The following is a 21,828-nucleotide window of genomic DNA, read 5'->3' as shown; positions in this document are numbered from 1 at the left end:
CCCCCCCCCATTTTATGGCGGGGGCATAACAAAGAACAGACAGGTCAGCAAGGGTCTAGCTATGTGTCTGACAATACCCAACCCACCTATGGTATATTTTCTGTAACAGTGATCTTGACCTTAGAAACAATTTAAATCCCCTATTGCAAATCTACATATCACAGTTATCACCATGTTAAATTTTGAAAAGATTGTTCTTTTGGATTCTGAGATAATTTCTGGAAATGGAAGTGCTGACATAAAGATGGATGGACACAGATTACCATCACAGGATATTGCATGGGAAGTATCAGCCAATCATAACTCTACAACCTCATTAAATACGCTCAGAATAAACCAAACATTCAACTCAAATGATTGACTTGGGCAGAAAGTGCACAAAGGTATTTTGATCAAAATCTGATCATTTTGTCAAAAGGTATCGCACGAAGAGCAATATACCGATCAGAATGCAGTAGCCTCATTTATTAGGTGTAGAATATGCCCAACATCAAACCTAAGCAAAGGCTCTGTTAAGTAGTATACCAGGCAAATGTCATACCTTCGTAAGATATTGCACACAAAGGAATCAGTCTATTAAATGTGTAATACAAATACAGTAAGGAGTTAGGTGCACCTATCCAGACAAAAAATATCATCTTCACGATAAATATCCTAGATTACAGTGATCACATGAAGCACTACTATGCATGGTGGACTTACCTCCTTAAAGAAGGCAGTGGTAAAATTGCCTCCTTCAATAGCCATATCCCCTAACATGCGTTTCTGATTGGCTTTCTTCAGTATGTTTTCTTCTACGGTCTTTTTACTAATCAGTCTGCAAACAGAAGAAATAAGACAGGGTTTACTAGAGCCGAAACGAATACCAGATTTTGGTGTTTGAATATTTGTTTGTTGTATTTAAATATTCGAGTGAAAGGTTCGACAAACTTAAAACTGGATAATTTACATACGCTAGTTGAGCAGTGTATTATGACCTTTATACATTTAGAAATGTCTGTGGTGTGACGTTTAATTCCTAAACATTCTTAGATCTTGTATCAAACGAAAAATAATTGGTCCCTTATTTGGAGTATGACCATAGTCGTTTAATAAAACAGGAAGACGCACGTCTACCTGCTTGTTTTGTCATCATGTCAAAATTGTTCCTACAAATATTTAACATCATATTTTGTGTATTTCCATACAATATAAGAGCACAGGATGAATTATTTATATGAGCCAGCACTTTAAGATGATGATAAATTGACATCACTTTTCCAGATTTAGAAGGGTCTTTCATTTTGGTGATTAATATACACTTAAACATAGCATTGCAAGGATGCACGTCCTACGGAGACGATAAATCACATAAAATTTTACTAGATTTACAAAGTTAGTATGTTAATTTTGTATTTTGCATGTATCTATTTTAAATGACCAACAATCTATTTGATGGATATTTTAACGGAAGCTGCATTTGAATGAAAGCAGTTAAGTTTGGATACATTTATCAAACTTTCATGTTTTGTTTGACGCTGATAGTTATAGCTATGCTGGATATTGTGCCTTGTGCATACAAGAACCACCAGAGCTTCAGTTCTGACTTTTAAATTTAAATTAACTTGATCCCATATCCAACTGGTACATCTGGATTTATTTATTATCAATGACGCAAGTACCTTTGTATTGTACCAAATACTCAAAAACTATTTCTCGTATCGAAATATTCAGGAGTTTGATATTTATTCGTTTCATCTCTAGTGTTTACAAACTATTCAGTCACCAGATTGTCCTCCTAGAAATGACTTTACAGGAGGAATTGAAGGCCCTTTTCAAGCGACACCATCTCTAAGTAACTAAGGATATACAATCCACTTATATGCTGGAAAGGTTCTCTCCCTTTAACTAATCTACATTCGAGTCCTGGGTCCTGTATCCATAGAATTTTGATTTGACCCAAAGAATTCCTGAAAATACAGAAATTGAACATGGTGGGACCCCATATCATTTAACCATACAGTGGAAAAAGACCCATACAAACTAATAGTAGAAAGATCACCGTTTGGGTGTGTAATTTGAGGCAAGAAATCAGTAGCTACAACATAGATGAAGCAGAATCTGTGTAACCGGCATACCGAGACCATACAGACACAAGGATGCTGTATAGTTATAATATACTGGTGTTCATTTATGGCTGTTTGTAAAACTGCACTACAAACAGTGGTACAGTGGATCTACAGCCAATCAGATGTCAGAGCAAGACATGTCTCTGGTAGTTTACAATACATGTACATTTAAATCTATTTTAATTGAATGCCACTGGGATACAGCCATTTGGAACAGACATGTTTCTGGATTTTTACATAGAAATATTTCAAGTAGTAACTTACTGCAACGACAGAAATGTCATTTATACTGGCTTACATTTATTCAGATAACATGAATGTCTTTCTACTCGAAAATTCACCAACTCAACGTTTTGAAACACGAGATATCTGCTGCCATTATTTTGGAGATATCAAGGATTTGACAAAGAATATATCCGTGAATATTTCCCCCCATTCCAGAAAATAATGAACATTTCTTTTGTAGTATTTGTATCCAAAATTTTGGGGCCATACAATTATTAAAACAATTGCATGGTTCGTACATTGGCATTGATCTAGGCTGATTTTTAAGTCCAAACTACACATAGCAGTATGGGCGATATCTCTCAGCCAGGCTGAAATGCACCATTTCTTTTCTATATCAAACGATTTTCTTTTCAACCACAATTGAGACATAATTTTCTTTACTATTATAGTGTTGTACCCAGTGTTTGCACATTCCACAAATAAATCAACAAGAGTACTGCGGGGCGGAACAATATATGCCAGTAGAATGCCAGATAGTGTTATATACTTTCTTGCATTGAAATAAGATCTGCATCATTTTAAGAGTGGTTAGCCGACATACTATAAACCCACTATTTATAGAAAATTAAGTTCCCTTGGCCCAAGGATGCTCCACACTAAATAAGGATAAAATCCCTTAATCCCTATGGTAGAAGAAGGATTTTAAAGGTTTTACCTCCATTTCTCCTAGTGGGCCCCGCCCTTCTGCCCCATGGGAGACCACACCCACTGTTTATATGAAAAATTGGTTCCCCTTCACCCAAGGATACTCCACAAAAAATATGGACCAAATCCTTTCATTCCGACAGAATAATTTGCTATGTTTCCCCTATTGGGCCCACCCCTAAGGCCCCTGGGGGGCCAGACCCACAGTTTATACATAATTGGTTTCTCTTCATCCAAGGATGCTTCAGACCAAATATATTCCTACAGAATGAGAAGGATTTTAAAGAATTATCTATGTTTCTCCTATTGGGCCCCGCCCCTCAGCCCCCAGGGGGGGCCACACCAACCATTTATACAAAGTTGGTCCCCCTTCACCCAAGAATGCTTCAGACCAAATATGGATTAAATCCTTTCATTCCTACAGAATGAGAAGGACTTTAATTAAAGGATTTGCTATGTTTCTTTGGGCGCAGCCCCTCAGGCCCCTGGGGGGCCAGACCCATGGTTTATACAAAATTGGTTCCCCTTCCCCCAAGGATGCTTCTGACCAAATATAGAACAAATCCTTTCATTCCTACAGAAAAAGGATTTTAAAGAATTTGCTATATTTCCCCTATTGGGGCCCACCCCTCAGCCCCCAGGGGGGCCACATCCACCATTTATACAAAATTTGTTCCTCTTCCCCAAACGATGCTTCTGACCAAATTTGGTCAAAATCTAGTCGGCCGCTCAGGACAAGTAGCATTTTAACCCTTAGGCTGCTACATTGATTTCTATGTAAAGGGACACCACTGCTGAATTAATTATTGAAATATAAATTAATTTACTTGATTTTTTAAATGCGCATAACTTGGAAAATGTTTGTTATATGTGAATAAAATAGGAAAATTGTTCGTTATTGTCTCTAGTTTATATTAACGTTTTCGATTCTAAAGTTGCTTCAGTATTTACCTGTACAGGTGGTAAGAAAGGTAAGAAAAGGTGAAACTTTTAATTAATCGGATTTAAGCACCAGAAAGATCATTTTAAAATTGTTTTTGTCAGCAACACAGATTGGAAAATGATTCCAGAGATTATAAACTTCATTTATGACATAAGATGCTGTACATTTACACAGAGATTCTCAGGTAAAAAGGTCAAGATATTTCATCAAGAATTGCATGCGATTTGCTACAGGTTTCAGGTCGTCATTCAATATATTTATTGTCACAGTCGGCATATAGATATATCTTAGCTACGGTCTAGTTTATGATTAAATCATCGATAAATAGTTTGAAGAAATCAATCGGCTCAAAACGTATCAATGTCAATGTTCAATTCGGCCTCACCTGTAGACAACATGTGCGCCTTGGTTCGCCGATATTTTCATGTTTGCGTAGAGCACAAAGCCGTTCATTGGAAAGTTACATATTAAAAGTTATTTTGCCCTTTGTTCATTCATTTCAATATTTGATTTTTTTGTCCGGCTATCTCCTCCTACAATTTTTTGACGGATTTCTTTGAAATTAAGTAGGCTTAATAATCATGATATGTTGTTGTGTTTCCTTGAAAAGAATTTTGTGAGAATGTTTTGTCCGGAGATTTTCCAAACCAAACCCGAAAGCGTATAGTAGAAGGCTTCTGATTGGTTGTTTTGTCATTACTTTCGATATGCACGGCAGTGTACCCTAGTGATAACCAAAGGTGTGCGAGAGAATTTCAAATCGAAAAAAAAATCATAAAAATGGCGGACGTGTAGATTGAAGCGATGAATATGATGGTGAACATTTATCCTCCATCGTCACCTACGATGATAATAAAGGTTTTAAAGAGTTTGGCATGGTTGATGTGGAAATACTTCGGTGTTACATAATATGTAACGTTCCAGTAAACGACTTTGTGCTCTACGCAAACAGGAAAATATCGGCGGACCGAGGCGCACATGTCGTCTGCAGGTGAGGCCGAATTGACGTTGACATTGATACGTTTTAAGCCGATTTATTTCTTCAAACTTTTTATCGGTGATTTAATCATAAACTAGACCGTAGCTAAGATATATCTATATGCCGACTGTGACAGTAAATTTACTGAATGGCGACCTGAAACCTGTAGCAAATCACATGCAATTCTTGATGAAATACCTGACCTTTTTACCTGAGAATCTCCGTGTAAATATACAGCGTCTTATGTCAAAAATGAAGTTTATAATCTCTGTTATCATTTGCCAATCACATTTGCGGACGAAAATAATTTTAAAATGATCTTCCTCTTGCTTAAATCCGATTAATTAAAAGTTTCACATTTCTTTACCTTTATTACCACCTGTACAGGTAAATACTGAAGCAACTTTAGAATTGAAAACGTTAATATAAACTAAAGACAACAACGAACAATTTTCATATAACTTTTTTTCACATATAACAAATATTTTCCAAGTTATGCACATTTGAAAAATCAAGTAAATTAATTTAAATTTCAATAATTAATTCAGCAGTGGTGTCCGTTTACATAGAAATCAATATAGCAGCCTAAGGGTTAAGGATTTGACAAAGAATATATCCGTGAATATTTCCCCCCATTCCAGAAAATAATGAACATTTCTTTTGTAGTATTTGTATCCAAAATTTTGGGGCCATACAATTATTAAAACAATTGCATGGTTCGTACATTGGCATTGATCTAGGCTGATTTTTAAGTCCAAACTACACATAGCAGTATGGGCGATATCTCTCAGCCAGGCTGAAATGCACCATTTCTTTTCTATATCAAACGATTTTCTTTTCAACAACAATTGAGACATAATTTTCTTTACTATTATTAGTGTTGTACCCAGTGTTTGCACATCCCACAAATAAATAAATCTCAAAATTGTTTTAAAAAAAAAATTAATAAAAAGATCACTTTTCTTCCACAACACTTTTCTTTCACAACCAAGAAATTTTCTGTGTAGCGAAACTACAATTCTCCTTATTACAACAGCTGAAATTAGCAATTTTTGAAAGATGTACAAATTACTAGCCCAACACCTGATGTCAAAAAGTGAGTCAAGTTACGGGTGCAGTAGGCAAGCGAGTCCAGTGTAATCAACAGAGCTAAAACCTGTAACAAATTTCATATCCAAGACCACACTTAATCATATATGTGCAGGCAAGAAACAGAAAGCAAAAAGGCATGTTTTCACTCCTAATTTTTTTCCTAAAGGATAGTACAAACTACTAAGAATAAGAAACAAAAGTATTCCACTTTTTTTTTGCTGCACTGAATCAGTCGATGCAAATTTGGAATCACCAATCTCACAAGACCAGCGGCCAGTTTTGAAAAAAGATACTAAAAGTCACAAAATCATCGTTTGAATTCTAAGTGGCAAGAGCTTACCATTTCTAAATTTATAAAATACTTTAAAACACCTTAGCCTGCATTCTTGAAATTTTTAACACTGACCTATAGATGTGGACATCGCGAGTTTGTCCAATGCGGTGACATCGGTCCTGAGCCTGGGCATCCATGGTTGGATTCCAGTCGCTGTCATAAAATATCACAGTGTCAGCGCCTGTCAGATTCACTCCAATTCCACCTGAACGTGTAGACAAGATGAAACAGAAAATACGTTTGTCAGCATTGAATCGGTCCATGAGGAATTGTCGCTGCTCGACACGTGTTGTTCCATCTAGCCTGAGGTAGCGGTGACCATGGTAACTAAGGAACGACTCTAGAATGTTCAGCATCTTTGTCATCTGTGTAAAGATTAGGATACGATGATCCCCAGACTTCAACCGCCGCAATAAAAGATCCAGAGTTTGAAGTTTACCTACAACAAGAAATTAACCAGTTATATTCTGACATCACATCTTGCATTAAATTTTCAGAGTAACTTTATAGGCGATTAACGAAAGAGCAGATGCTCAACTCCAGAGAATAGATTATGATTTATGTCCTACTTAGCCAGTTTATCTTTAAGTTCAATCTATATCAATTATATCTCCAAAACTTGCAGATGCTCGTAATACATCTACCGTTATTCATTGTGTATCGTCTTGCTGACTGCACAGAATTAGCCTTGTAGGCTCTAACATGTTTTATTTAATGTTGAAAGTGCATTTTCTATACTAACCGGACAACATCAATATAACCACTTACCACAGTCATACTGTATAAGTCGAAGCTCAGGAAACTGCACCATCCTGTTGCTAGAAATTTTGTGTAGACAGCTCGCCTTTGGCGACACGTCTTTATGGAGGAAAAAGTCCCGCCATCGCTCTTTCATTGCGCTAGAGGGAGGAGGGTGAGACACATGCATTTTGATGCACGGTGATACAACAGGTGGAGTAACAAACACATATCTGTAATAGAAGCATTGGGAGTCATATAGTAATGCAAAGCTTACAAAATGGACAGATTGCTTGATGACATTGGTCAAATTTTAATGCCATTTGCATTTTAGATACTGTGTTGAATTAAGATTGCACTAAATGGAGTTTCTGTTTAGTTTTCTATTGGATATCTTGTGACCATGCCAAATCAGCAAACCCCTCCCCCTATCCAAAACATTTGCCTAACTGTAGGCCCCCTTCCCCCTGGTCTATTTTTAGAAAGTAACCTTGACCTTAGATTATTTTTTAAACCCCTACAGCATATCTATATATCAAATATCAACAAGATTAGTCATCTGAGGTAAGGAAGGTACCCCTCACCATTGACTTATGAAATCCTAATTGAACATCTACATTTCACGGTGCATCACCATGTGAAATTTCAACAAGGTTACCGCGAGCGGTATATAATACGCCCGTCACACATTGAATGAGCAGTTGTTTGTATGATTGAAATATATGAAGTATTTGTGAGTAATTGATATTAAAAGAGAAATCATTCAACATAACTGGTAGATCAATGAGTGCAATACAACATCATGGAACTCATGCATCGCATTAATGAAACCAAGGGTAATAACTCCAGTAATTACGGTCGGATAATGGCGGTTATCAAACTTGTCCGTGGTTTCATGGTAATTAACCTTGTTGTGAAGTTTGAAGTTAATCCGTTAATAATTACTCGAGATATCGAGCGGACATCGTTTGCCCGCCCGCCCACGTGATAACATAATACGTCCCCGTCTTCGACGGGCGTATAAAAAGATCATCAGTGTTTCGATATCTTTTGTGCATTATTATTATCATTAAATGCTCAACGGCCCATCAACACAGGAAAGTTCTTTAAGAGTGCAAAATAACTTGTACATATATCACTAAAATAATGAATGTCTTCACAGGTAAAGCTCTTGATGCATGAAGCAATGATCACCCAGATAGACTTGTGTTGGTACCAAAATAAGGCAACTTTTCAGAGACTATGATCTCTCGAATCACAAAACACAATCATTGCTAGAGATGTGTATTAGCACCAGAATAATGAAGCTTTTCAGAGAATCCATATCTTGCCTCTTGACACACTAATTGGCATTTTGTTTTAGTAAGTGTTCTCATTAAAAGCTGGTTGTCGATGAAAGTAGAATGCTGTTCATCAACTATGAACAGGCTATTTCAGAACTTAGTGAGAACACTGGATTTTAGAGATGAGCTCTATATGCAAAATTCACTATTTGCCAGAAACACAACTTTTAAGGCATACCTAGATAAAATGTCTTCTAGTTCATGTAGGTATTGTAAGGGAGTATGGACCAGATTTGAAAGCACTTTGGTTTGTTTCCAGAAGACCTCTGGGCGGTAAGGATTGCTCCAAGAGTGAATGTTTGTACAATGCACATGCCCGAGGGCGGCCCACGTGTTATCACACACGCATGTTTTGTCCGTGTCACTCATCACATTCACAGTACAGCGCAGGTCCTGTCCATACACAGGCTTGCGTTCACAATGTAGCTTGTTTATATGAGCAATATACTCCAGCTTTTCCCGTCGTCGATGCTCTCTCTTGTCACACACAGAGTCCTGAAAAATAAAAAAAATTGTTGAAGAATTGCCTGATTAACATACATGTAAACTACGATTTGCCTGATTAACATACATGTAAACTACGATTATCGATAGGGCTTTAGAATGACTTGTTCTACTTTACAATATAAAGTGATGTGTTGGGGTAAATACTTTCATATTTATACAATGGCACAGTATGTACATTTACTATATCGACTGTTAAATGTTGTGCCGTCATTAAACTCCAGGAAAAATTCTGACATTTGCACAGCTCATAATTCTCATTAATGCAAGTAAACACAATCTGGACTTACAAGCATGAGCTCTGTTTTGATACGTCGTTTGGATTTCTGGCTAGCCAATCGGGTGGACGGTCCCGTTGTGGGTTTAACCTCAGCACTGGATATGGTGGTTGATACACTAGCCTTTACCACTACAAACACAACACAGGCCTGTCAACATCCAAGGATATCAACACAAACAGGGCGGAAAATATATACCCGTCCTCTGGGATCCGACATACTGAAAATCCTCCTGATGCATTATTGTATCAAATGTAAGCAAATACAGTAAAGGAATGGAGAAGCATACTGAACTTGACCTACTTAAACTGAAGGAAGATATATATTTCATATGTGTTATGACCTTTAAAGAAAGTGATATGCAAAAGCCTCCCTTTCTGCATATTTCAAACCATGAAAATAGAAATAAAAAATGCCCTTTTTTCTTATAATTGCTTCATCTTACACCATTTAAACTGAATATATTTCTATTGTTTATCAATTACTGGCAGATTTCGCTAAGTGTTAACCCTTAGGCTGCTACATTGATTTCTATGTAAAGGGACGCCACTGCTGAATTAATTATTGAAATATAAATTAATTTACTTGATTTTTCAAATGTGCATAACTTGAAAAATATTTGTTATATATGAAAACAAGAGGCCCATGGGCCTTAACGGTCACCTGATATATTTATACAGAGAGTTGATTTTTTTGTTTTTAACATGAACAGAAATATTATTCAAAGTGACAAAAAACAATAAAACCACCTTATTCAATATCTAGCATGCAGATTTAAGACTGAAAAGTATTTGAAACTAGCACCTCTGATTCTAAACAAGGGCCCCACCCTACAGCCCTTGGGGGGGGTAGGGATGGCTCAAAATTTACAAAGTATCAAACTGTCAACTTAGGGTTATAATTCCAATCAAGTTATCAACATGTAATATTCAAAGTATCATTTGCCATTATAAACCATAACAAATGGAAATTAAACAAATGTTGGTCCAAAATGTGAAGTCCCTATATAAACTATAGTAAAGTTTACCCCCTCCCCAGGGGGAAACGCGAGACCCCAGGGTCAAGAAATTCATAATTTTGGTAAAGCACCTTAAGACCCTTATATGAAGAGTATTTGATTCTACCATATCTGGGTCTTGAGAAGAAGATTTTTGAAATTTCAGTCAATTCAACCCTTTTTGGCCCCACCCATCAGCCCCTGGGGGTCAGTCAGGGCTCATANTTTTTGTTGACCTTTGTCCATGGAAGGTCCCTGTAAAAGTTCATTGAAATTGGTTCAGCGGTTTTGGAGGAGAAGATTTTTGAAATTTTAGTCAATTTGACCCTTTTTGGACCCCGCCCCTCAGGCCCCTGGGGGCTTGGGACTAAACCGGCCACTATTTTTGTTGACCTTTGTCCATGGAAGGTCCCTGTAAAAGTTCATTGAAATTGGTTCTGGGGTTTTGGAGAAGGAGTCGAAAATGTAAATTGTTTACGGACGCACGACGGACAAAAGGCGATCGCAATAGGTCACTTGAGACTTTGTCTCAGGTGACCTGACTTTGTCTCAGGTGACCTAAAAACTTTTAATTTAATCGGAATTAAGCAAGAGAAAGATCATTTAAAATTATTTTTGTCAGCAAATGTGATTGGCAAATGATAGCAGAGTTTATAAACTTCATTTTTGACATAAGACGCTGAACATTTACAGAGATTCTCAGGTAAAAAGGTCAGGTATTTCGTCAAGAATTGCATGCGATTTGCTACAGGTTTCAGGTCGTCATTCAATATATTTACTGTCACAGTCGGCAAAGAGATATATATCTTAGCTACAGTCTAGTTTATGATTAAATCATCGATAAATTTTTTTGAAGAAAACGTATCAATGTCAATGTTCAATTCGGCCTCACCTGCAGACGACATGTGCGCCTCGGTCCGCCGATATTTTCCTGTTTGCGTAGGGCACAAAGCCTTTCATTGGAAAATTACATTTTATGTTACACCGAAGTATTTCCACATCAATGATTTAATCATAAACTAGATCGTACCCAAGATATATCTATATGCCTAGACCGTACCTAAAATATATCTATACGCCGACTGTGACAGTAAATATATTGAATGACGATATGAAATCTGTAGCAAATCACATGCAATTCTTGATGAAATACCTGACCTTTTTACCTGAGAATCTCCGTGTAAATGTACAGCGTCTTACGTCAACAAGAATTCCACGGAAGTGGATGTGTCGCCTGCGCAGGAAGCTGGGAGATTAAGAAGAAATAGATACACTTTTCATTTCAAGAAATAATGTTAAAAGTAAGCAATAATCAAAGATGATGTTTTTGGATGGCATCATTTTGTTATATAATCTGTTATTCTGGGAAGAATACTCGAGTTTTAAGGAACTTGCTATGGATACTCCCAATTCCACTCCAATATGGTGTCCACAAGCAAGACCAGCATCGCCTCATTGGTATCCATAATTTTTTTCTTGAAAATGCAAGTATGCTTAGCCTTGCATGAAGTTTGAGCTTGATCGGCCCAAGCAAGTTATCGCACGAAACCTCTGTGCGGACGCCGCCGTCGACATAGCAATACCTATGTGTCACCAGCTTTTCGCAGGCGACACAAAAATGAAGTTTTTAATCTCTGTTATCATTTGCCAATCTCATTTGCCGGAAATAATAATTTTAAAATGACCAAGTAATCAAATATTTTTGGCCTTGCTTAAATCCGATTAATTAAAAGTTTCACATTTTCTTACCTTTATTACCACCTGTACAGGTAAATACTGAAGTAACTTTAAAATTTAAAACGTTCATATAAACTAGAGACAATAACGAACAATTTTCATGCAACTTTTTTCCACATATAACAAATATTTTTCAAGTTATTATGCACATTTGAAAAATCAAGTAAATTAATTTATATTTCAATAATTAATTCAGCAGTGGTGTCCCTTTATATAGAAATCAATGTAGCAGCCTAAGGGTTAACCTAAGGTGAAATGGGAGACTTTGTTAAACACGAAGAATAGGTGAAAAGTGCTGTGGGGGAGGAAGCAGATCCGGTCTGTTCTCTTCTGTATTCTGTACAAGAAATTTGCTGCAAAAAACTTTGAATGAGTTAATGGCAGGTGTTGAAGGAGACCCCAGTTAAACATTCTTACCATTTGTGGTTGAGCCTGTGGCCGTTACCATGGGGGAGACTTTCATGACAGGTTTGAGTGTGGTCGTAGTGGTAGCCAGCGGGAGCTGAATGGACATGGCCGGTTTCACCTGGGAAGTCACAGTGGTTAGAATGGTGCTGGCCGAGGATGCTGCTACGGTGGTGATAGCAGGCAGACCATTAACTATCAAAAGCAGAGAATAAATACACATGAGGCAGCTTCCATGTTCAATAGTGTGATCTTACTCCAGCTATCTGAATTGAAGTCAAATTTCAAATACCAACACCCATACAGGATAAACTTTACATTGATTCATGAGATGTCAATTGTGAATTATTTTATATCCTGAACATTTTCATAAATTTCACAATATTTTGGAAATTCCAATTGAAACCTGGATTAGCCATTATTAATAGTAGTTATTCCATAAACTTAATATTGGTGTCATTCAGAGTTTTTTGTCACCAAAGAATTGAGTTTAACAGACCCACAAGAATGGCCTGCAAAATTAACTCATTGTTTGGTGGTAATCTAGGCGAGTTGCAAAGACCAAACAGCACAAATCAGCAGAATGGTTGATTTCCTAGCCCACATTTTTCTAGCTTGTCCATTTGATTTATTTTCTCCATTAATATCGCTATATTTAACAGATTAGTCTTTTGTCACCGCCACACTTTCTTGTTTGCATTACATCCTGATTAACGAGCGATTTAAAACTGCTGCCTACTAACCTATTGTACTACTGGTCGTGATTGCACGGCTGGCACTGCTTGCTGCAGTTATTGACGGTGAAGAAACGTGCTGCTGAGCTGTGGTTGCCACTGACGATGCAATGATTTGTTGACCCATGGATGTCTGGACAATCTGGATGAAACCTGCTGTAAACAGAATAACAAATATGTCTTACTCTGTAATCAATATTCTAACAAGGCAAATCTATACTTAATATTCCAAGCATCACTGCTAACACTTATTGTATACAGCTTTTACGCTGGTCATGGTTACTCTCAAGCGTTTAGGTAGGAAAAAGCCAAAAAGGTCCCTGTTAAATTAAAATTTACAAATTCCCCTCAAAGCCACAGGCATGTCATACTAATGCAATAATAAATAGCCCTGTACACAGTACCTCCATCAAACCTAGTACCTCATTCTAGTGCATCATATGTTGCATGCAAATTAATGTTTTGTCAGAAACTTTCAGTAACAGATATATCTGTTGCCAGCAATTTTTGTGACCAACTACACTACAAAAGAGTGTTGGCGCATAGGGCTGCAGTTAATATCCGAGTTACATTAGCACCACAGACACTACAGACAAGCGACTTGGTGACTCTATGTCTCAGCTTCATTTCTTGCTAGTTAAGTTGTAACATGTGACTCGAGCAAAAAGTTTTTTCCCTGCATGTAGGAAGTTTTGGTCAATCTCTTTACTTTTGGGAGATAAATATTTTTGCTTTCATCCTTCGTATTTGCACTATTTGATAATTAGACGATGATATTGCTTTGCCTGAGCACTAATGTCTCCTTGCTATGTCACGGCAGAACTCACCAGGCAATTGCGAGAGCTGGCCAGCTGGTATCATAAGCCGAGCCCCCTGATCTGTCTGCTGTATCTGCACTGTGATTGGTTGAGATGTCGCCACCTGACTTGAGGAGGATGGGAGGCTGACTGTTGCTGTGGTAATGGGTCCAACCTTGGCCTGTGGGGTGGCCACACCACTGCTAGTGAGGACAGCAGACAGTGTGCTGGTCACACTGGCACTACATCCAGCTACAGAGGTGGCCACTGCTGAGAGAGGCTGTGTTACGCTGCTAGTTGTCATGGTCACTGAAGTCTGTGTCCTTGGTGTAACTGGCAGTATCAGAACAATCCATTAACAACACAGAAACTACCATTGATATTATATGAAATGATCAATACCCAACAGTGTGTTCAAAATCTTTCCTCTAAGAATAGGGGGTTGGGAGCTTACACTTTGCGGAGGTTTCTATTTTTACTATATTCATGAATACGCACAAAAAAAAGTTATCCCTTCAGATACATCGACCTTCTGAAAGGACTATTGATTTTTTTTTTGTGGTGAATGGAATAAACCCTGCAAATTCATTCCAAGAAGAAACCAGCTAAACTTTGACCCAGCAAATAGAAATTCATTTTTGACTCATTTGCCTTGATCTGAAACTATATTGAATGTGTTTGGTTTGTGTTTAACCTCCTATTAACAGCTATGGTCATTTAAGGACTTGACAGGTTTTGGTGGTGAAGGAAAGTCAGTTTCCCCGAGAAAAACTGACCCAAGGCCGGTACCTGGTGACTGACCCACGTAGGTCTCGAACCCGCGACCCATCCCTGGAGGTCTAGTGGTAGTAGAATGTCAGACTACTTAACCACTTGGCCACCGCAGCACCGAATGTGTCTCCATCAATTATTATAAAACATAAAGAAAGTCTAGGCTATATAATGCTCTTATTCTGCATCTCGAACTCCATACATTTGAGGCTTAGAGAACACTATAGAAAGACAGCTGATATAGAGTAATGCCTAAGCTATGGGTATTGCGAGTGCAAATTGAGACACAACGGACCTACACATAGCAACTGTTTCAACTACTTGGTTAATCAATTCTAACAAAACTTGTAGTTCTGTCACTGAGGTTCACGTGTAGATACAGACTACTGCATCCTATAATGAAGTCAGATTTTACTGTACGAGACTTACTCAATCCACAGTGTCACAAGAGACAAGTAGGCTATCATTTGTCTCATTAAATACATCAATGGTTACCCCTTGAAAATAATAAGAAATTACGATCTTAAAGTTTGACCTCATTTTAACCCTTAGGCTGCTACGCGCCACAATAGTGGTTTCGAAAAGTCGGGCCGTCAGTGCTACGCACGACAATAGTGGCGTGCGGTCTGTAGGTTTTTGATCAGTAAACAGGAAGTGTGAAAGCGGACTGTTGCTATACCAAACCCGAAAGCGTATAGTAGAAGGCTTCTGATTGGTTGTTTTGTCATTACTTTCGATATTCCCGGCAATGTACCCTAGTAATAATCAAAGTGTGCGAGAGAATTTCAAATTGTAAAAAACGTCATAAAAATGGCGGACGTGAAGATTAAAGTGATGAATATGATGGTAAACATTTATTCTCCAGCGTCACCTATGATGATAATAAAGGTTTTAAAGGGTTTGACATGGTTGATGTGGAAATACTTCGGTGTAACATAACATGTAACTTTCCAATGGACGACTTTGTGGCCTACGCAAACATGAAAATATCGGCGGACTGAGGCGCACGTGTCGTCTGCAGGTGAGGCCGAATTGAACATCGACACGTTTTGAGCCGATTGATTTCTTCAAACTATTCATCGATGATTTAATCATAAACTAGACCGTAGCTAAGATATATCTATATGCCGACTGTGACAATAAATATATTGAATGACGACCTGAACCCTGTAGCAAATCGCATGCAATTCTTTATGAAATATCTGACCTTTTTTACCTGAGAATCTCCGTGTAAATGTACAGCGTCTTATGTCATAAATGAAGTTTATAATCTCTGTTATCATTTTCCAATCACATTTGCTGACCAAAACATTTTTTAAATGATCTTTCTGGTGCTTAAATCCGATTAATTAAAAGTTTCACATTTTCTTACCTTTATTACCACCTGTACAGGTAAATACTGAAGCAACTTTAGAATCGAAAACATGAATATAAACTAGAGACAATAACGAACAATTTTCCTATAACTTTTCTTCACATATAACAAACATTTTTCAAGTTATGCGCATTTGAAAAATCAAGTAAATTAATTTAAATTTCAATAATTAATTCAGCAGTGGTGTCCGTTTACATAGAAATCAATGTAGCAGCCTAAGGGTTAACAATATCTACCATAACAAGTACTAATTGTAATGGGGGACCATTACAGATGTCCCCCAAACTTTCCCCATAGTCGCAAAGATGCATCAGAAAAGGATCGCATTGCCATAGTACACCTACAATGTACATATGAAATTGAGCAAATTTCTTAATTGCAACCGATCAGAAGCCTTCGTGTGGTTGCTATGGTAACGAAATGTATGCAGTTTTATTCGCAGTCCCCTAATACCCTTATATACCAATTTTCATCAAAATCGAACAATATCTGAATTTCCACCAATCAGAAGCCTTCGTGTGGTTGCTATGGCAACGAAACCTATGCGGTTGAATTTGAACCCCCAGATACCAATTTTCATCAAAATCGAATATCTAAATTTCAACCAATCAGAAGTGTCCGTGTGGTTGCTATGGCAGCGAAACCTATGCAGTTGAATTCGCAGTCCCCTAATATCCCTATATACTAATTTTCATCAAAATTGAACAAAGTTTGAAGAAAATTGGTTAACATTTGTTGTAGTTATTGCACAGAAACAAAACCCAGCAGATAATTACATTTTTCATTATTCAAGGGGCCATAAATCCGCCAAATGGGATCCGCTGAAAGTGGTTATCGAACTTGGCCAAGCTCTTAAGGCATTTAACCCTGTGACCAAGTTTGAAGAAAATCAGTTAACATTTGTTGTAGTTATTGCACGGAAATGAAGCTCGGCAGACAGACAGACCGATCGACCCAAATGAATATCCCTCTTTCAGTGAAAGCGGGAGATAAAAATCAGTTCAGTTAGACATGAATGGGGTTAGATAACAAGAGGCCGAAGGGCCTTAGCGGTCACCAGAGTTATATCATAGGTACTGGTAGCTTTATTTTATTTTTAGATGTGATGTGGAAATCAGCATGTAAACTAAGTGAAATACAATACTTGTCATGTCATCAAAGGATAAGAATTTGAAAATATTGGTAAATGTTCACTTTGGGGCCCCGCCCTAGCCCCTGGGGATGGGGCAGGAATCCTAATTTTACAAAGTAAAACTCTCATTTACCCAAGATGATTCTGACTAAGTTTGAGCAATTTTCTGCTGAAAATGGATAAAATATATACCGAAAAGTGTTATTTCCCTATATAAACTATATNAAACCATCTACCTCCAAGGATAATTCTCACCAAGTAAAAATAATTTCCTACAGAAAGTTGTCAAAATATACCCAAAAGTGTTATTTCCCTATATAAACTATAGTAAACTTTACCCCCTCCCCAAGGGAGAACGGATAGCTCGGGGGTCCTGAAATTTACAATTCAAGTAAAGCCCCTGATGATCTTTCTTTTCATGCAAAGAAAATGAGTGTAGTACCTCTGAGTCTGGAGAAGAAGATTTTTGAAATATTGGTTAATTTTCCCTTCGGGGCCCCGCCCTGGCCCCAGGGGTTGGGGTAGGAATCCCAATTTTACAATTTTGTAGCCTCATCTACCAAGGATGATTCTGACCAAGTTTGAAAAAAATCCATCCACTGGTTCTTGAGAAGAAGTTGAAAATGTAAAAAGTTTATGCACTAAAAATATCCATTCACTAAAGCGATGCATCTCCATCAATTATCATTAAACATGAAGAAAGTCTAGGCTATATAATGCTCTTATTCTGCATCTCGAACTCCATACATTTAAGGCTTGATGATAAGAACACTATAGAAAGACAGCTGATATAGAGTAATGCCTAAGCTATGGGTATTGCGAGTGCAAATTGAGACACAACGGACCTACACATAGCAACTGTTTCAACTACTTGGTTAATCAATTCTAACAATACTTGTAGTTCTGTCACTGAGGTTCACGTGTAGATACAGACTACTGCATCCTATAATGAAGTCAGGTTTTACTGTACGAGACTTACTCAATCCACAGCGTCACAAGAGACAAGTAGGCTATCATTTGTCTCATCAAATACAGCAATGTTTACCCCTTGAAAATAATAAGAAATTACTATCTTAAAGTTTGACCTCATTTTAACAGTTTTACAACAAGCAAATTCGTGGAATTTATATCCCCCGCTTGCAGGTAGGTTAACATTATTGAGGTTAGGTTTAAACATATGAATATCGTGCTGTAGAGACATAATGTATAGCTTGAAATTTGAAGAAGAAAACAAAAAGCCCTATACCTCATTGATTATCCGTTAATATGCACAAATCACATTGGTTGGCAGATGTGCATAAGGAATTTGGTTGAAACATCTTAACAATATCTACAACAACAAGTACTAATTGTAATGGGCGACGATTACAGATGTCCCCCAAACTTTCCCAATAGTCGCAAAGATGCCTCAGAAAAGGATCGCATTGCCATAGTACACCTACAATGTACATACTAAATTTGAGTGAAATTGAGCAATTTCTGAATTGCAACCAATCAGAAGCCTGCGTGTGGTTGCTATGGTAACGAAATGTATGCAGTTTTATTCGCAGTCCCCTAATATCCTTATATACCAATTTTCAACAAAATCGAATATCTAAATTTCGACCAATCAGAAGCGTCCGTGTGGTTGCTATGGCAACGAAACAAATGCGGTAGAATTTGCAGTCCCCTAATATCCCTATATACTAATTTTCATCAAAATTGAACAAAGTTTGAAGAAAAACGGTTAACATTTGTTGTAGTTATTGCACAGAAACAAAACCCAGCAGATAATTACATTTTTCATTATTCAAGGGGCCGGGCCATAAATCCGCCAAATGGGGTCCGCTTAAAGTGGTTATCTAACTTGGCCAGGCCCTTAAGGCATTTAACCCTGTGACCAAGTTCGAAGAAAATCAGTTAACATTTGTTGTAGTTATTGTACGGAAATGAATTGAGGCAGACAGACAGACCCAAATTAATATCCCCCGTTTCAGTGAAAGCGGGGGATAAAAATCAAGTTCAGTTTGACACGAAAGGGGTTAGAAAAAAACATCCATTCACTAAAGCAATGCATCTCCATCAATTATTATAAAACATGAAGAAAGTTTAGGCTATATAATGAACTTATTCTGCATCTCAAATTCCATACATTTGAGGCTTGATGATAAGAACAATATAGAAAGACAGCTGATATAGAGTAATGCCTAAGCTATGGGTATTGCGAGTGCAAATTGAGACACAACGGACCTACACATAGCAACTGTTTCAACTACTTGGTTAATCAATTCTAACAATACTTGCAGTTCTGTCACTGAGGTTCACGTGTAGATACAGACTACTGCATCCTATAATGAAGTCAGGTTTTACTGTACGAGACTTACTCAATCCACAGCGTCACAAGAGACAAGTAGGCTATCATTTGTCTCATCAAATACAGCAATGCTTACCCCTTGAAAATAATCAGATCTTAAAAGTTTGACCTTTTTCAAAAATCATGTTCAGTTTGACATGAAAGAGGTTAGCAAAAAACATCCATTCACTAAAGCAGGGTCAAAATGATTGCATAACAATTTTACACAATAATTCTCTTAATGGCTACAACACCAACAATCATGTATTTGTAACCCAATCAAAACTTGAGTTGGTGCACCTTATAAAGTGGTTACCTGCTGCAGTGAGTGTGGTCACTGGTGTAGAAGAGATGGTGGTTCCCGCTAGAGCAGTAGAGGTGGCAGTGGTTGTAGTCACAGATGTTACTGCCTTCGTTTTATCTGTACAAGTTGTGGCAGGGGTCTGGTTTGTCAGCGGTGAAACACTCCTCGACTGAAAATAGTATTCCAAAAATACTACACTCCTTCAATTTGCTTCAATTTAAAGCAACATTTATTGTAAAAAATTAATTTGGATAAGGATGTTGATACTATGATAAAACATGTTTTGGTCAATATTTAGACATTTGATGCAAAATTGTTGCCAGCCAATAGAAAAATGATATTACACAAAGTTTATTTTTCAAGTTATTTCAGCACCGGAGTCCAAGCAAGGAAATTGACTAGGAGAATTGGTGAATATGTCACCACAAGCAAGCAGCTTGCTGATTCTGAACATTATTTTTGACCCAACCAATTAAGTTGTTGAACATAAAAGGCTCTGTGACGTTTGATTTCATGTTTGACAAGCATGTCATTTTCTTATTTACTTAGAATTAATATTATTCCTCAGGAAAACTGAAATTGATGATGCCAGTCAATAGGTAACTTACATCAGCACCTAAGTCACAATATACAAATGACAAAATTATTTGTCTCATCAACAATCCTGAATATGAATAGTTTAATATGGAGAAATTCTATGGTAATGATTGACATTCTTAAAATTCAAATAATTGATAAAGATTATTCATGAACCTTACAGTGAGAGATGACACGGATTCAAAGAAATGCATTTTACTGCAGTGCTTTTTACGTGTTGAAAGTAGGACACCATTAAGATTGAAAACAATTGCTGTGAAAACATGTTGCCAGCATTTTTGGTGACCAACCACTCTATATAAGAGCATTGGCGCATAAGGCTGCAGTTTATGTCCGAGTTACATTAGCACCACAGACACTACAGACAAGTGACTTGGTGACTCTATGTCTCGGCTTCATTCATTATGGACTCTCAGCTTCATTCATTATCAGCCAAAGAATTGTTACTCTGTAAAATATAGCACAGTGAGAGACTAGCAGTCAAAGAATTGTCATTATATATAATCTGTTTCTCTCATTTCCCTGTGTGTAAGATAGAGCTGTCCAGGGTAAGAAAGGGGTGTAGGATGTTTCCATCTTACACCCCATTTCATGTGACGTCACAATGGCGTGATGTCACGAATTTTGAACTCTCTGATGCTGCAATGCGGAAAAGGCGACGTGATGAAATTAAAAACCTTTTACAATATATTTACTGTACACGTTAGAAAGATGCGATTAATTTTCTCGCACAAACTCTTGCCAAAATAGGATATGCTATATCCGGCTGGCTGTTTCGTTTTCGTCTAAAAAGCTCAGGGGGGAAACTTGATATTTTCAAAATGGTGTGTGGCCAGTCCAAACATATTTTCATGGTTTCCAAGCTTATTCTGGTGGTTGGCATGAGAGAAAAATACTCTTTCATGCCCATGGATGTAGGATAGGGAAATTCAACCTTGGGATTTTCAAATTGCAAATTTGAAAATCCTGAGGGTGGAATTTCACTATCCTACAAACACTGAGCATAAAAGAGTTTTATAATCTTATTTCATATTATGGACAGTTTCTAGAAACAAGAGGCCCATGGGCCTTAATGGTCACCCGATATATTTATACAGAGAGTTGATTTTGTTTTTAACATGAACAGAAATATTATTCAAAGTGACAAAAAACAATAAAACCACCTTACTCAATATCTAGCATACAGATTTCAGACTAAAAAGGGTTTGAAACTAGCACCTACAGCCCTTGGGGGTAGGGCTGGCTCAAAATTTTCAAAGTATCAAACTGTCAATTCAAGGTTATAATTCCAATCAAGTTATTAACATGTACTATTCAAAGTATCATTTGTCATTATAAACCATAATAAATTCAACCCTTTTTGGCCCCACCCATCAGCCCCTGGGGGTCAGTCAG

The 21,828-nt window shown here is 37.4% G+C and overlaps 1 protein-coding gene across 2 annotated transcripts in view; it reads right to left on the bottom strand.

Annotated features, from left to right (window-relative positions):
• The window catches only part of LOC110455353 (helicase domino-like), a 105,071-nt gene that overhangs the window by 26,031 nt on the left and 57,212 nt on the right, over window positions 1-21,828 (bottom strand). For both annotated transcript variants that reach the window (XM_021505434.1, XM_021505435.1), the window contains 9 exons: window positions 19,849-20,005; window positions 13,953-14,255; window positions 13,135-13,281; window positions 12,404-12,586; window positions 9,265-9,383; window positions 8,649-8,965; window positions 7,158-7,360; window positions 6,462-6,828; window positions 703-817 (listed from right to left, as the gene is read on the bottom strand). In XM_021505434.1, coding sequence (XP_021361109.1) covers window positions 703-817; window positions 6,462-6,828; window positions 7,158-7,360; window positions 8,649-8,965; window positions 9,265-9,383; window positions 12,404-12,586; window positions 13,135-13,281; window positions 13,953-14,255; window positions 19,849-20,005 — 1,911 coding nt within the window. The remainder of the gene's footprint in view (window positions 1-702; window positions 818-6,461; window positions 6,829-7,157; window positions 7,361-8,648; window positions 8,966-9,264; window positions 9,384-12,403; window positions 12,587-13,134; window positions 13,282-13,952; window positions 14,256-19,848; window positions 20,006-21,828) is intronic.

The sequence above is a fragment of the Mizuhopecten yessoensis genome, unplaced genomic scaffold, assembly GCF_002113885.1.
Source record: "Mizuhopecten yessoensis strain PY_sf001 unplaced genomic scaffold, ASM211388v2 scaffold8205, whole genome shotgun sequence".
Lineage (NCBI taxonomy): Eukaryota > Metazoa > Mollusca > Bivalvia > Pectinida > Pectinidae > Mizuhopecten > Mizuhopecten yessoensis.
This window is presented reverse-complemented; position numbering and strand designations above follow the sequence as displayed.